The following is a 17,173-nucleotide window of genomic DNA, read 5'->3' as shown; positions in this document are numbered from 1 at the left end:
CATGCAGCAGTGTCGTGCAGCAGTGAGTAATGCAGCAGTGTGCAGCAGCGTGCGGCGTGCAGCAGTGTGTGGCGTGCAGCAGTGTTTCGTGTAGCATTATGTGGCGTGCAGCAGTGTGTGGCGTGCAGCAGTGTGTGGCGTGCAGCAGTGTGTGGCGTGCAGCAGTGTGTGGCGTGCAGCAGTGTGTGGCGTGCAGCAGTGTGTGGCGTGCAGCAGTGTGTGGCGTGCAGCAGTGTGCGGCGTGCAGCAGTGTGCAGCAGTGTGCGGCGTGTAGCAGTGTGCGACATGCAGCAGTGTTTCGTGCAGCAGTGTGCGACGTGCAGCAGTGTGCGACGTGCAGCAGTGTGCGGCGTGCAGCAGTGTGCGGCGTGCAGCAGTGTGCGGCGTGCAGCAGTGTTTCGTGTAGCATTATGTGGCGTGCAGCAGTGTGTGGCGTGCAGCAGTGTGTGGCGTGCAGCAGTGTGTGGCGTGCAGCAGTGTGCGGCGTGCAGCAGTGTGCGGCGTGCAGCGGCATGCAGCAGTGTGTGACGTGCAGCAGTGTGTGGCGTGCAGCAGTGTGTGGCATGCAGCAGTGTGTGGCGTGCAGCAGTGTGTGGCGTGCAGCAGTGTGTGGCGTGCAGCAGTGTGTGGCGTGCAGCAGTGTGTGGCGTGCAGCAGTGTGTGGCGTGCAGCAGTGTGTGGCGTGCAGCAGTGAGTAATGCAGCAGTGTGCAGCAGTGTGCGGCGTGCAGCAGTGTGCGGCGTGCAGCAGTGTGTGGCGTGCAGCAGTGTGTGGCGTGCAGCAGTGTGTGGCGTGCAGCAGTGTGTGGCGTGCAGCAGTGTGCGGCGTGCAGCAGTGTGCGGCGTGTAGCAGTGTGCGACATGCAGCAGTGTTTCGTGCAGCAGTGTGCGACGTGCAGCAGTGTGCGACGTGCAGCAGTGTGCGACGTGCAGCAGTGTGCGACGTGCAGCAGTGTGCGGCGTGCAGCAGTGTTTCGTGTAGCATTATGTGGCGTGCAGCAGTGTGTGGCGTGCAGCAGTGTGTGGCATGCAGCAGTGTGGCGTGCAGCAGTGTGGCGTGCAGCAGTGTGTGGCGTGCAGCAGTGTGCGGCGTGCAGCAGTGTGCGGCGTGCAGCGGCATGCAGCAGTGTGCGACGTGCAGCAGTGTGCGGCATGCAGCAGTGTGTGGCGTGCAGCAGTGTGTGGCGTGCAGCAGTGTGTGGCGTGCAGCAGTGTGTGGCGTGCAGCAGTGTGTGGCGTGCAGCAGTGTGTGGCGTGCAGCAGTGTGTGGCGTGCAGCAGTGTGTGGCGTGCAGCAGTGTGTGGCGTGCAGCAGTGTGCGGCGTGCAGCGGCATGCAGCAGTGTGTGGCGTGCAGCGGCATGCAGCAGTGTGTGGCGTACAGCGGCATGCAGCAGTGTGTGGCGTACAGCGGCATGCAGCAGTGTGTGGCGTGCAGCAGTGTGTGGCGTGCAGCAGTGTGTGGCGTGCAGCAGTGTGTGGCGTGCAGCAGTGTGTGGCGTGCAGCAGTGTGTGGCGTGCAGCAGTGTGTGGCGTGCAGCAGTGTGTGGCGTGCAGCAGTGTGCGGCATGCGGCGTGCGGCCGTGTGCGGCGTGCGGCAGTGTGCGGCGTGCGGCGTGCGGCAGTGTGTGGCGTGGTTTGTAAACAACAAGAAAAGCGGACATCAAAGGAAGGGTGGGAGGGAACGAGCATATGGGGTGTGAGTTATAACGAAAGTTAATTGTTGTAAGAGGGGATGCAGGAAGTGAGGCCGAGCGCGCGCTGGCGAAAGCAGTCTGCTGCTTTCAAGTCCGATGCCAGATGCCAGCTTCGCGCTTGAATGCCTCACATGCACTGGCCATAAACCGCATTCCTAAGGTCTTGTGTCCCTTACTAAATCTCTCTGAATGCGTGAGGCGGCGCACGCGCAGGAAGTAGCTGGTGGCAAATGGAATGCGCGTGGTTGTGCGCGTAACCACCACCCGATCCGCCTGGGAAGCCTTTGGGAGCATTTTCTGAAGCCCCTACATAAGTCTCGCTGGGCGATCGCTTACGCGATAGCCAGGCGAGACCTAAAAAAGAAGTGAGGAGGGCTAACCAAGTTAGGCAGTATGCAAGTGACATCATGGTGCTTGACATAGTGCGACAACACGGCGCTGCATCACAGGAAGTGGCATTACAACCCATGACCTCACAGGAAGTGACATGACAAGGAGTGACATCACATCTGAACACCTCACAAATATGTTTCGCAAGTCTATCATAAGTACATATGAGTACATTACGAGTTGTAACAAATGAGTTTGCGTTGGGGTTGTGCCAAACAAGTGACACATCCCCCGACGCAAAATGTGGGCCTCAACTTACACATTTATTTTGTAAAAACTGTCACAAAGAAATTGACAACAAGGAGAAAAGTGGCAGTAAATATATTCTCTTTAATTGGTTGCAAAGTCTGCATTTTTAAATACCTTATGGGGTTAAGGCACCTGCTGCAGAGATCTTTGTGTGCACAGTAAATCCCAAGGAACAATAATCATGGTAAGGTAATTTTGGAGGGTAACATGTTTCCTGGAGAGACCTGTGTTTTCTCTAGTCCCAGTTTTGAATCAAAGTAGCATTGTGGGTTTACGTGTCTCCTGCGAAGCACATCATCTAACATGCAGATTTTATTTTATGTAGCTAGGTAAATGGATTACTGTTTTTTAATACAGATCATTTTGTTCCTTGCAGTTCATAAATTGTAATCCTTCTAATATAGCACAGCGAGCTATAAAGGACGTGACTCCTACGCCTTGTAACCCTAACTGTCTTATGTAACACATCATGTACATTGATTTACAAATGTATACAATTTATTGTCAATGTATAATGTGCATGTGTGTGCGATGTAAAGCGCTCCGACTCCCTGCATTGGGATGATTAGTGCCTATAAAAAAACAAAATAATGGTTATTAAAAGTTATTTGTGTAAATACTGGAACAGACCAGCACATATGACATTCTTACAGTGCCTTCATAGCTCTTATATACAGGGGTTAAACAAAGTGAAAAGCAGGGCTCTCTAAAATATTTTTGAAGAGGTAACAAGCTGCCTTTGTTTCCCCTCCCTTGCATCTAGGTGTGACGCTCAGATTTCTCCCAACCAATCCAGTGGACCAAAAGGAGGCCTGATGGCCACTTAAATGTGGCCTTTGTTATGGGCCCCGCTGGAGTCTGAATTTCGAGAGCCCGCTCACCGCCTGCACGGTGCTGCTCTGAAAGAAAGTAGGCAAGGTTCCGGCGTGCTGCTGAATGTACCTGAAAATTACACCGGGACAAGTTCAGCATATTTCAGTGAAGCCCACTTCTTGCAAGTTGGATGGCGTCCACCCTGTGAAAATAGTGGGTGGATGCTGTGTACCCACATGTACCCCCAACTCGTGCCCTGGGTTTGGAGGTAGTTAAGGTTTACTCCAGGGGACGGCCTTTTCCAACTTGGCTGTCTAAAGAGGCAGGTCCATCCTTCCATTGTCTGGTGGTGGCACACATGGCGAGACGGTCATTCTAGTGAAGGGGATTGGTCATTGCAGTGAAGGTACATATTCTACTGAAGGTGATTGGTTATTGTAGCTGAAGGTGATTGGTTATTGTAGTAAAGGTGATTATTCTGCTAAAGGGGATTGGTCATTGGAGTGAAGGTGCTTATTCTACAGAAGATGATGGGTTATTGGAGTGAATGTTATTATTCCAATGAATGTGATTGATTTATTGGAGTGAAGGTGATTATTCTACTGTAGGTGATTGGTCATTGTAGTGAAGGTGATTATTCTGCTATAGGGGATTGGCCATTGCACTGAAGGTACTGATTCTACTGAAGGTTATTGGTTATTGTAGTACAGGTGATTTTTCTGCTAAAGGGGATTGGCCATTGCAGTGAAGGTGATTATTCTGCTAAAGGGGATTGTTCTCGTGGGGCGGGAACGTCTCCCAATGCCAGTGTTTAATGTCCCTGATGCAGAGAAAAGGAGGCACGTGCCACAGGAAGTGTATCTCAAGTTACTGGGTTGTTTCGATTCTGCATTTCCGATCGACATCCGAGCCATTTGCCCAACCATTCCACCTTCTCCCATCTAAAAGGCTTTTTCACAGTATAGACGGTAAACTTTCCCCCAGCCCCCTCCCTTTCAAGCGCTGGTACCCCACCCCCGGGGCGAGGTGCCGCGGTCGCAGCTGCTTGGTGAGTTCATCAGACTGTAGCCAAGTGCACTGCTGCGGTGTCATGTGCTCGGCTTGTCACATTATTTTTGTCGCCTTCGTCTTCAAATGAGATGGTGTAAAAGAAAACAAGCAATGACGTGCAAGCCCAGTGCAAATGTGAGCACACCCAATATTACCACCGGTATCCCTACTCTGTCATCTATACGGAGGCATTGTTGGTCCATGTTGGCACTGCAGCGTGATGGCATCGGAACAGAGGCACGCATAACCAATGTGCAGATTGTATGCGTGTACCAAGGACCGGATTTTGGAGTGATGGGGGAAAAACAGAACATGTTTTGTTGAGCATCTCACCACCAAAACATCACAGTGGGTTAGTCGGGTCTGGTAGCAGGGCAGGTTACATAGGTGCATAATTAACTGAAGGTTCTTGCATGGTGTTCACGGCTTCCATTTGGCACCCCAGTTTATCGCCATTTGCTACAGATATATATTGCAACTGTTCACAGAATGAAATGGACGAGAGCAAAGGGAGGGCAGGTATTAATCACATGGTATTTTTAAAAAAGATGTTAATTTGGCTAGCCATAATTGTGAAACTGCTTGCATCTCTTGCAGGGCAATAGAGGTAAAACATTATAAATACATATATATCCTTGTACAAAAGAGCATATTTACATTTTATATATATATATATATATATATATATATATATATATATATATATATATATATATATATATATATATATATATATATATATATATATATATATATATATACATACACACACTGGTGCAGCAAAATGTTTTGCTTCTTTGAAACATTCGTTCTTGTAAAGAGAGCAGGTTTTCCTCTCAAAATATCTGGAGATTGCTAAAAAGACGTATTAAGCAACCGTGAGTGGGGTGTGCAAATAGTGTAAACCGGACGCCTGTGACAATCATAAAAACACTACAATGGTAACTGGTGCCTGAAGACCGGGGCAGGAGAATATCTATTTGGTTATGCACAAATTACGAGAGTTCTGATGCCACAATACTAAAATGACTGACTGAAGATGTAAACCAAGTCTATCATTTGTTACAAGAGTTATTAAACCATTACAAGTGGCCATGAAGTCGTTCGAAAGGGAAATTGACACCAGCCATCTTCAATACACCAATACACCAATGCACAAGGGTAGCTGCAGAAGCGCGCCGGTGACATCGCGTGGTGAAAGCATAGTAGTGCCAGCAGAATGATAGAGTATGACAACAAAGTCCGAGACATGGCTTATGTAAAACCTACTTGAATTTTCATTTTGAACGTGGAATTACTAACGTCCAGAATCAATCAAAGGTGTAGCAAATCATCTAATAAGTAATGCTTGGGCTGTGCAGTGAAATGTAATTTGTGGGAGAGGTAGGTTTGAAACTGCACCACAAAGCCACAGAAGCTAGTATAAAGGGAACCTTTTAACGAAGGAGACTCCGTGTCAACATATGGCTACCAGAGTAAACAAGACAAGCCCGGCGGAGCGTGGCGCGCGCGCGCGCTTGGGGACGGGGGAGCGCATTCCAGGCGGGGGAGGGAACCCTTTGAAGTGCTCCCAAAAAGCGGAGTGCATGGCGGCACCAAGCGCGTGATTGTGCGCGTGCTAGCAATGCAATCCGCTTTTTGGGAGCACTTTGAAATGCCCTTTTACAATAGTCTCGCCTTGCGATCGCTTACGCGATAGCAAGGCGAGACCTAAAAATTACCTCTAAAGAGTTAAAAGAGCATATTTAGGTATTTGTGGAAGCACTTTCAGGATGACATTATGACGTTTATCTACTGTGAAGCTATACTACATTGCCATTTAGGAGAAATAAGCACTGTCCCACTAATATTCATTTACAGAATGCCAGCTGTTTTTTGTCCTCCATTCGATAATACCATTACCACAAACGGTTAGTGTAACATTACTGCAAATGTAGATAAATGTGCAAGCATTATTTCCGCTTCTCTTTCCTCAATTAGTGGTGTAAAATTGGCACCGTTTTTTTTAATTTTTTTTTTTAATTTAAACTTTTTATTTATAAGAAAGTGCATTGGTTCAATTACAGTACAGTCATGTTGATTTGTCCATAGCAGAAAACAATAATTTGGCATCAGATCAATATATGCAATGCACAAAACGCTATCTCAGTTTCTCTCTCTCAAGGGGTCCTCGACCACAATTACAACTCTCAATTGTATAAGTGTCCCATCCAACATCACAGAATGCTTAATGGAGTTTAATCCTACTCCACTTTCGTGTCACCTATGGGGGAGGCACATCATCTATCATAAGGCGGGCCATCTGTTACCGTCTCTCACGTCTCATTTCCACTGTTGAGGAGATGCATATGTCCCCCGATATGCATTCCACTTTCCCCACTTATGGTCCCATTTATTGGGGCGGCCCCTACCTTTAAAAACAGTTTTCTCAGCTATCATAGCCCCGTCCATGTCCTTTGCCCAGTCCATTACCCTCGGGCTCGACTCCTGCCCCCACTTCTGTGCAATATTACGCTTGACAACCATCCACCCCATTCCGGCCCATGACTGTTCCAGTTGGGAAAGGTCAGTAGCGTCCCATATATTGAGAAGGCAAAGCTTGGGCGAGGGACTCCGAGGTTTGTTGCATGCCCTGGATAGCTGGCGTGTCACCCCCTCCCAATATTGTTGTATGCAGGGACATTCCCACAATTTGTTTATGGAAGTGCCAACTTGGTTACAATGTCGAAGACCGAGTGGATCTGGCCGTCTCCCAAGGCGGAACAATAACTTGGCATCAAAATACACACAGTGTAGTACCTTGAGTTGTATAAGGCGGAGGCGCATGGGGATTGCCACCTCTCTGGGGGAGGCGAGAGCGTCTCTCCAATCTTCCTCTTCAAAGTCCCCCAGATCTGATTCCCAGTTAGCGTGGAGCTTATGCATGGGGTCAGTGCGATTGTTCACCAATTTTGTGTAAGTTAGGGATATAGCCTTGCGCTCCATTGGATCCAATATTAACCGATATTCCAGTGCGGAAGAATCAGGGAGGGGTGTTCCCCCACCCCGCCCAGGCAGTGGTGAAGTTTTTGCTTTTGATTTAGTGCAAGTAGTCTTGGAATGCAGTACTTTTCTCTTAATGCAGAATAGCTTTAATGCACGGAAATCCACTTCCTCAAATTTCACCAGATTTTTTACAGCTTCCCACAAATTCTCAATGACTCCCAGAGTAGTATGTCTGTGAATGACAAAATACACCGAATGATAGTCCATGACTGGTATACATGTTTTCGTAATAATGGCTTATCTAGGTATGGTAAATGTTCGTTTTTAGGTCTGACTTCACATATGCATGTCATATTTTTAGAAACTCTTTAAAATATTCATGGAGTGGTGTTTGGCATGGCTCCACCCAAAGCAGCATTAATCTTTTGCCTTATGCTTCCAGCTGGCGATGTCATTTCACCTTCCGGGAGGTGCTTCCATTAGAATGTGCAAATGAGGATTCTAAATCTGAAAAATAAACTCAACTATGCTGTTTGTCACATTCAATTCTTTTTCTCATATATGCATTCTACTCCTAAAGCAATATCTTTCGCTACTTCTTCCAGTCATTGACAAAGCCAGTAGCACAGGCTTTAGTGTGATAACTGACATTTGTGTATACAGTGCATTCAAACAGCATTTGGGTATGCCTGTATTTAAGTTTGTTGGTACATTAAAGTGATACCGATTGTCTTTATCAATGCTTGTTGTCTGGATGCATTGACGAGCAAACTTTAAGCCTGAAAGAATGTACAAACAGTTGTGCCTAAAGTTCAATTTAGGCCCGAGATATGCCCATCCCAGATTTATAGCATGGCCACTGGGTTTCAGAAATGGACTCCTTTTAGATATATGATAGGTAAATATATCTTACGCATATATTTTGAAAACCTGCCACATATCACACATACTTGGCTATATGTTGGGACACAACTGGCTAATTCAGTGGTGTAGGTAGGAGGGGCTAGGTCACACGAGCAGATTTGGGTAGGAGTGTCACTGTCTTTCATCAATAGCCAATAAACACTGGTCAAAGCCGTCGTTGGGACCTCTTCTTCCTAAACCTACTGCTTGGATGACTGAATTTGTATTATTTTCAAGACAAACGTTGTTTTAGTATAACTCTAGCATAAATGCATTACTCCAATCTAAAGTTTATTTGTAACCTCAATGATCACAATCCCTCAATGTGTCGAAGTGAGTTTTATGATCTCTGAGTGACTGTAACTGAATTTTACTAGAACCAAAATGTACTTGTTTTTTTCAACTGTTTAGATTTGCTTTATGAAATGAGTGCAATGTCCTTTCGGAGTGTTATATTGGGACCGTAAACAAGGAAATGCTGCTCCTAATGCTGCCTAATTTTTTTTGGGAATGTATTTTTATTTTTGAACTGAACAGTCAGCACAAGACACTGTTGCTTGATACATCCGCAAAAAATTGATCTCCAACAGGTACACACGTTGTTGTCAACATCAAAGCCACCTTCCCCGGGATTTGCAGAAACTAGTATTTGCCACCAGTGCCTTGTCGCTATGGTTATGTGGCTTCGTTCTGAACCAAGGAACAGTAATGATTGGGCCTCACTGATGATCGCTAGGGCAGTGCGTCCGTGGGCCCCCGAGTCGGAGTGCCCTGTGGGGTATGTGCAGTGGACTGCTGCGCGTCGTCGCCCATGTCAAGTCCGAAGTGCCGTCTCCACGGGTACCAGATTTTATGGAATTTTTTTGGGGCACCCTCTGCTACAGTATGTGGTCTGCTCGGCCGTCATATATATATATGTCCATACCCCTCGCCCACTCTTGAATACCTAATGCAGCATTTTTACCTTGGGGCCCTATTACGATGTTGGCGGAGTTTTCTCTGCCCGACATTGTCTCGGTTATGAGACCGACCAACAGCCGGTCGGCGGTCCCAACCGACACCCGGTAGGCGGTCCCGACCGACTAATTAGGATGCGACCGAACAGTGTTTTCGGTCGCATTCCTATACTTTACAATGGGAGCATGTATTCCAGCCGAAATGCATGCTCCCATTGTAAAATAGGAGGTGCAGGTTATCCCTGCACCCCATGGCAGGCACCTTTTAAGTAGGTGCCCCTAAAGTCGAGTTCAGACACCCTTTATGGGTAGGAAAGGCCGGCACGGAAAGGCTGCCGAAACCCGACATCGTAATCCCAAGAGCAGAAAGAGCTGCCCTTGATATTACTGGCCGCATTCCAACTGGCAGACGGGCTCTCTGAACCTGTCGGAAACCAGTCGAACTGACTGTTTGGATTCCTTTCCGACCGTAATGGGGTGGTCAGAAAGGAATCTGACCGGCATGTTACAATGCGGTCGGAAAGGCTCCGACGGACGGTTGGAGCAGTTTTCGACCGCTTCGTAATAGGGCCCAAAGTTTGATAATTGGATTGGGATTAACTACAACATTCAGGTTTAGCCTCTCAGATTTTCGCATTTCAAGTTATACCAGCAAGTTTTAAAACATCCACAAATTTGCTTAAAATTCATTGAGTGGATGTTGTAATGCATTGCTTTTCTGAATTTGTTTTGTCTAGGGTTGTGCCTGTTACTCTGTTATTCAATGATGCCTCTTCTGTGATTTGAATTGACGAATGCAACCTTTAAATTTGTTTAAAATGACTGGTTACTGTTCTTAATTGATTGAACTAATATTTCTTTTATGCTGGTATATATATATATATATATATATATATATATATATATATATATATATATATATATATATATATGCTGGCGTAATCTTCTGACTCATATGACGTTTTTGTTTAATGTTGGCTATACAAAAAAAGGTATATTTTCTCTTCTTTGTCTCTTATTAGCAGGCACATAATTCCTTAGAGTGGTCGACAAGTGAATTTTGTTACTTTTAATAATGTGGAGAACAGCATGAACTTCTGCCTCTGCAAATGTAGGGGATATGTGCGCATATTCCGTACAATAGCAGCACATTCTTATCTGTACCTTTGTGTGCCTTTTATCCTAAAATGCCTTTTTCTTGCAGTGTTAATATCAGGCCTGGGCGTAGTGGGCATAGTGGGGCTACGTGAAGCAGCGCGTAGTGTGCCCAAATCTACGCACACTCGCGCGCTCCGCATAGCCCCACTACGCGCCGCCCGCCCTCCTTTTAAAATAATATAAAGTATGATAAAAACATTAAATAGAATGACTTACCTGCAGTGCGGCGTTTCCGGGGCTCCCTCTTCCTCGTTCACAACTTCTTTTCACAAATGCGCATGCGCGGACGCCCGCGCTGCGCATTTCTCGCAAGAGGTGGTGGGCGGCAGGCAGCTCTACTTCGCCCTGGTGTGTTCGTAGCGCTGCCTGCTACGCCTACTTCGAAAACTGCGAAGCAGGCAGCGCTACGTACACTCTGTAGGCGAAGCGGAGTGCTACGCCCGGGGTTAGTTAATATTTCTGTTTCTGCGTAAGGGAAAGCGCTATAAAGAGTCATTAGTTGATGAAGAACATAACCATGCCAATGCAACACTTTCAGTGTACTCTTTTTCCTGTTTATACTGTATCAGATAATCTATGCGGCCATAATTTCTGGATGCTGTATATTTGAAAGAAATGTACCTTTCAAAGATGGTCCCTTATAATGTTCTACCGTTTTTGTATGTAGATTTAAAAAATGTTAAGCAACCCTTAAACTATTAAAACTATGCTATTAAGGTCAACGAATGACTGATCACTTTGCAATTGTGGGCCAACCTTTGTGAAATCGGTAGAAGTATTTGCTGTGTTTTAGTTGAGCTAGGATTTTAAAGCCACCTTTTCATCCGTTTGGGTACAGTTCTGTTCCTCACCATTTATTGCCGGCTGTGAACACCATGTGGGATGTAAGTGTGATGGAGCAGACTCACTGCTTCCTTGCTGTAGTAAATCTTCAGTTCACGTTTTTTTAATATGATAATCTTATAAATGTCTTTTTTTGCATTGCAGATTAACATGATGTTGGCAAATTTGTACAAGAAAGCTGGCCAGGAGCGGTCTTCTGTGACCAGTTACAAGGAAGTACTGAGACAGTGCCCGTTAGCACTTGATGCCATACTAGGTACATCATCTTCTCCGCTTGCCTAATGCATGCTCAGAGGAAAAGAGAAGACCTGTTGACCATTGTCTGTCTTTATTCTCACTTATACGCAATTGCAGACTCCAAAATTGTAGCGTACATTAATCTATACATATGATGACCATACATTGTATTCAGTCTTCTTTCTAGTAACATTTGTTTCCTAATTAGTTGGATGATACCTCAGGACAAGAGATCTGGTGAAAAGTGCTGCCTGACACCATGCTCATCTCGGGCCAGTCCCTTGTTCAATTTACTTTCTGTCGTTGGTAGAACCAGCCTGTTCAGTAAATGCAAATGCAACAGGATTCTTCTGTTGCATTTGCATTTACATTGTTTGAAGCAAGTGCTCGGTATTTCCTTTACATATAGTTCTCTAACTTGTCGTTTTAAATGGACATGGAATTCTAGTCAATGTAACAATGCTGTGAAGGGGCTTTTTGTGCTGCGGTTTCATAAAATACGTAATCAGTGTTTGTTAGTCCTTTTAGCTGTTTTGCCGGTCCCTTAGTTCATGTATGTTTCTTTTCGTGTTTCCCTTTACAATGAATTCCATTTATTCATCACCCAAAGAAGCTTTTTTTTAATTAATTTTCCTTTAACAGAGCCACATGACCTATCCATTTAGGATGCCTCAGTTCTTTTTTTGCTATTGTCGATTGTGACATACAATGGCTTTTTTGGCTGAAAGAAGTGCATTTTTTTGACATTGCACGTATTATTGTGTGTTACATACAGTTGAAACCTCTACCGGTTCAACAAAAAACGAAAGTATAACCAGGACCTGAGTAGATCTGCATTGCACATTACAAAGCATGAACCTAGCTAAGATGCAATAGAGCTGTGTAGCTTAGCATGTGGGTCTCTACTAATCATGCCATTATACTTCACTTGGAGCAAAGAGATAATCGTGTTGGTGTTAAGTTTGCGAAGCAGCAAAAAAATAAACAGACTCTTTGTGACACTGGTAGTACTTCATAGAAATGCACATGAAAGCAAGATTGGTGGTGTTAATGCGTAGCTGTTAGTGTGCTTAGTCTATGTTCTTTTTTTATTTCTTTCAATCTCCTCTGTCCTCTTATAAATATTGGTAGGCTTTTGCAAAAGTACATTTGAGATCTGGTGTGAAATGTATGCCTTATATTTAGAATGTAGAACAAGGTTCTTTTTAAGGATATCTACTATGTTTTATGACTTTGTTACAACGTGTGGTGATAGATGCCAAAGAAATGGGGATTTTAAAAACACTGTAGACCTATTTTTGGGCTACCCATTTCACCCAGAATAACGCTTACTAGTTGTGAAAATGACCTGAAGTCCATGTCTAGGAATGTTCACTTTTTCTTTTTCCTACCTCCCTCTTCTATGACGTTAGTAAGGCAAGAATCCTACTGAGTCCTGCAAGACATTTTAAAGTAAGGGACCTCAATGGAGGCTGGGATTATATTTGCTGTTGCATATGTTGTAGAAAATATTTAATTTTTATTTCCAAACAAATGCTTTTCAATTACTCAAGGAATACAGGCTCATCTGCAGCCTATTAATCCTGTGTGCATTCAGAAGGATGAAACAAGTGCCCATGTCCCTTTCTGATTTTATAACAGGGAAGTGAGTGACCGTTCTCAGTAAGTTTTATTTCTGATTATAAATCTGTCACAAAACAGAGTGATTTTGTTTTTGCATTTCTTTTAGATTCCAGACTTGTATCCGACATCTTTGCCCTGTGTGGCTCAGTCACATAAAGCTATAAATGCTAAAGAAAGGAACTTTAGTATGTTGCCAATTTGGATGGAGAGTGTTCAAAATAAAATGCTGCAGTTATCATCTACTAGCACTCAAAATTGCCTGCATAATTTTTTTAAGAAATTGGATTATTTGGGGTGGGTGACAACCCACCTCAAAGAATAATCATAACCATTGTTAGGGTGAACCCTCAAAGGCACTATATCACCTGAGCTCAATCCCCTGTTAGCTATGGCACGTAGCATTCAGGCTTAACTAAAAAGTCTATGTGTAAAGCATTTATGCAGTACAAAAACAGGAATAAAGTTGCAATGCAAAGCAATAAAATCCAGAAGTTAATTAGAAAAATTGAATAAAAGTTAATAAACAAAATGGCACCAAGTTGGCAACAATCCATTAAGGGGATCTGGAGATGTACAGTTTTAAAGGTTTAAGTAGCACAAAGCACCAATGAGCATCTATGGTCATGGTAGACTGTGACCTAGACTCAATATGAGGCTTACTGCGATGGAGAACGGGTCTGAAGCACCAAACAGGTTCATTCTGGTTAAAGATTTTACCTCATTACTTAGTCCTTTAGGTCCCAATCTACCACTAGATTACAGTTCTAAAGCCACCTGGGACTCCAGTGGAAGCACTTAAAGATTCACATGGTTATAGGCAGAGACCAACAGCAGGTTTCTGTCCAATTCCAGTTGCCACTGGTCAACTGGGCGGTTGCAGGAAGACCACTTGTAGCTTGTTGTATGCCTGTAGCTTGTATAGGAGGTCAGACTTATGACCTTTAATTTCTTTAAAATCGAATAAAGATTTTCTGACTGACTGCCAGACCCTTGAAGTCCACTTTTTGGTCCTGGGCACAAGAGGGAATAGGTCCAGCTCTTTAGGACTCCTCTTTGGTCACAGACAGCAGATTGTGTTCTCCTGTTCTGGCAGCTAGGTGGTGCAACACATATGCCTGCCAATATCTTGTGATTGGAAAGGATTCCTGGGCACACTCTAACCAATGGGGTAAGTTTTCCTGAGGCCCAGAGACAGAACTCTGGTAGAACAAAAGTAGGGGTTTCCAGCAAGCAGATAGTGGATATCCAAGAATTGGCCCGTCATCCTGTTCCTGTCCTCTAATGTGCTCCCCCAGAGCTATATGTACATTTAGCAGACTTTTCAAGCAGGATTTGACATTGCAGCAGGATTTAACTCTTTAATGTCAAAAAGGAAGTTCTCTGCCTGTTGTGGGGATTCTGCTCATGCACAGAACTATGTGCAGGAAACCAGGACCTCAGTGAATTGTGGTGTACCAAAAAACTCACCTCAGTACCTAGAACCCCTATCTGACTAGCATCAGTGTCTCATTCGTTATCCGTACCATATCGAAGCTACCAATGATTTGACAACCCAGAACAAGCGACTTAGAATACTATCAGGAATGGTGGGAATCAAGAACACCTTTTCGTTGCTATTCTCATATCAGTCCACTACGTGAGTAATCAGAGACACTAAAACGTTCAAAATGTTTATTTTTAACTACGTGCTCTAAGATGCAGTACTTTGGCTAACATAAGCAAACAAACAATCAGAAATAAAACCATCAGCATGGTTACAATTCCATTAAAAACAAAGGGAGAAATCATATTATAATGATAGTGGAAACAGGTCCTATAATACCTTGTGAACCACCCTCCCCTGGCTAGTAAGCTAGTTTTACAATAATAATAATAGAAGGTCTCTAGGTTTGAATGGGGAACCCCATACCTCCAAGATCAGCTTAGGTGAATCACATCACAGGATTAGCACTGCTCTCTGTGTCTGGAAAGGTTTTCTCCAAGAGTGCCAGCATCATGCATGCAATGCAATATTAAAGGCACCCGTGTTTCAGATATTTGCAGCTGTGTGCTTGTTGTGTCTACAGCGTGGGCCGATCAACCTGAATTCAACAGCATACATTGTTATTTGACCTTGACGGTTTCTGCACACAGTGTTCAGACTAAGGTCGCGGTGCAAGTCTAGGGATGTGTAAAACAGACCATTCTTATGTGAAGAAAAAGCAAGCAAGCAGTTTTACTTATAGTAACAGCTACCTGTAGTGTCGTGTGCAAAAGAAGCAAAGTGGCAAGATGGCGTTGACATCTAAAACGCTTATGCTAACTTAGCAAAGTATGCAGGCAAAACCCTGTCTTGACTACACCCTCCCTTGATCGGACCACAAACAAAATAGGTAAGCAATATAGGAACGCAGAGTTCAAGTTCGACAGAACCAAGTTCATACGTTGCCAATCCGTATAATTGGTCGAAAAGTTAGTTGGGAAAAATTAAAAAACAAAAAATCAATCATTGGCGATATTCAGCCCTTTCTGGAGCAAAAATAAAAAGTAAAAAAATTCGAATTTGTACGTGCAGAAGATGGACAACTGCCAATTCAATCCATCAACGTATAGGCACAGTATGTTGCAACAGCCTCCAAGAGGAAGTCATTGCAATCATCAGAAAATGATTCAGCCATCCAATCTAATAAAGTAAACAAACATACATGTTTTTCGATAACCGGAGCCTCTAGCACCATCAGAGTACAACTTGCGTGTTCTTCAAGATAACTTTGCGCCAGGAAGTCATGGGCTGCTGCATATATATAGGATTCCGTGTGCAGCTGCACAGGCTATAATCCCGATACCAGAACAGTCCAACTCATGAGCCACTAAGGGACTCATCAGTCGATCATAATCCGGGGCAGGAGACGCCGTGTTTGACAGCCACAAATCCAGAGCCCATTCAAATGAACAATCTAGGCAATGGAAAACAGGTTGCACGCAAGTAAAGTATGAGAACCGGAAGGACAATCCATAGGCTACACTCAAAGTGGCCAGAGGTAGTGTTCCATAGTATTCAAGCATCCGGTTGCGAAGTTGGAGCAGCCGAGGCAGGCTGTCGTGTAATACAGATCGTGCAGCCATTGTGGAGCAAACAAAACCAACAGCAGCGCACCAGCAGTCAAGGCGAGGATTAACGGAAGCCCGCCGAAGACGCTGGAAAAAATAGAATGAAAAAATGCCGGTATCACACCAAATATTGTTTGGAACGAGGTCGCAAGGCCGGAGCCCAGAACTTTGAAAAAATGCTCCAAGCCAGTTGTTGACGAGACATTGAATATAGTGTGAATCAGAGCACTGAAATGAAGTGGGAGATCAATATTGAAAAGAGCATGCACCTCGGTGCGGGTGTTAGCTACGTGAAGGACAAACGTTTCACGAGAGGAAGTCAGGGCGACTTCTTTTTGAGACAATAGAGCCCTTATTCTGCTCATCTTGTTGAACTCTGCTTTCAAGGTTGGTATGGAAGGCCAGATGAATACATCGAGTCTTCCATGCGGGGGTGGGAAAAGCAAATTTTTACAACAGACTACTCGTTGGGAGACAGTTACAATGTACGGAATCCCTGCTAGCGTCCCGCAACACGCCTCATTATTTAAAAGCAAATAGCTACCGTTCGCTAATAACGTGAAAGTCGGTGTAATTGCTGGCACGGGATTTCCCTTCAAAATGCAAGCTAAATTTAGTGCGAGCACGTTGCAAGCGCCATGCAATTGGATATTCCTGCAAACTATTGAGTGATCAGGTGTGGAAGTGCACTCCTCTCCTTTTAAATAAACCTCTTTACCCTCTCTCAGGCACCTGTATGTAAAGGGGAGTGACCAAACTTCATGTAGGAAAGCGGTACCTAGTGGTTCATATCTGCCGAATGCATAGTGATTCATACATGAGCTGAACTTAAACAATGGAAAAGGTAGAGTGATTTACCCATGCATAAGCCACACAGCTGAATTCAATTCGGCTACAGAGAATGGTAAAGGTTCCAACTTTTCAATATGCAGTAGTGAATATGTCGCATCCTTCATGGACATGAACTGTTGTTTATCAGTCAGATTAAACAGTAAGAATAAAGATGATGTATTCATGTAGTCCCAGGGAACTTTCCCAGCCTTCAATGTTTGTAAAGTCCATGCAAACTGCATTATAGAGCGCAATTGCGTTTGACCATGGTATAGGACAGACATGTCATCCTGTACAATATCCACAACAGATGAAACAATATTATCTAATGTGTAAATTCTGGAAGACAGA

General features: G+C 44.5%; 1 protein-coding gene across 2 annotated transcripts in view; it reads left to right on the top strand.

Moving 5' to 3' along the window:
- The window catches only part of ANAPC7 (anaphase promoting complex subunit 7), a 216,532-nt gene that overhangs the window by 110,542 nt on the left and 88,817 nt on the right, over window positions 1-17,173 (top strand). For both annotated transcript variants that reach the window (XM_085636462.1, XM_085636461.1), the window contains exon 4: window positions 11,186-11,297. In XM_085636462.1, coding sequence (XP_085492588.1) covers window positions 11,186-11,297 — 112 coding nt within the window. The remainder of the gene's footprint in view (window positions 1-11,185; window positions 11,298-17,173) is intronic.

Source organism: Triturus cristatus, chromosome 11 (genome assembly GCF_964204655.1).
Source record: "Triturus cristatus chromosome 11, aTriCri1.1, whole genome shotgun sequence".
Taxonomy (NCBI): domain Eukaryota; kingdom Metazoa; phylum Chordata; class Amphibia; order Caudata; family Salamandridae; genus Triturus; species Triturus cristatus.
Note: the sequence above shows the minus strand (reverse complement) of the source record. Positions and strands in the feature narration are given on the sequence as shown.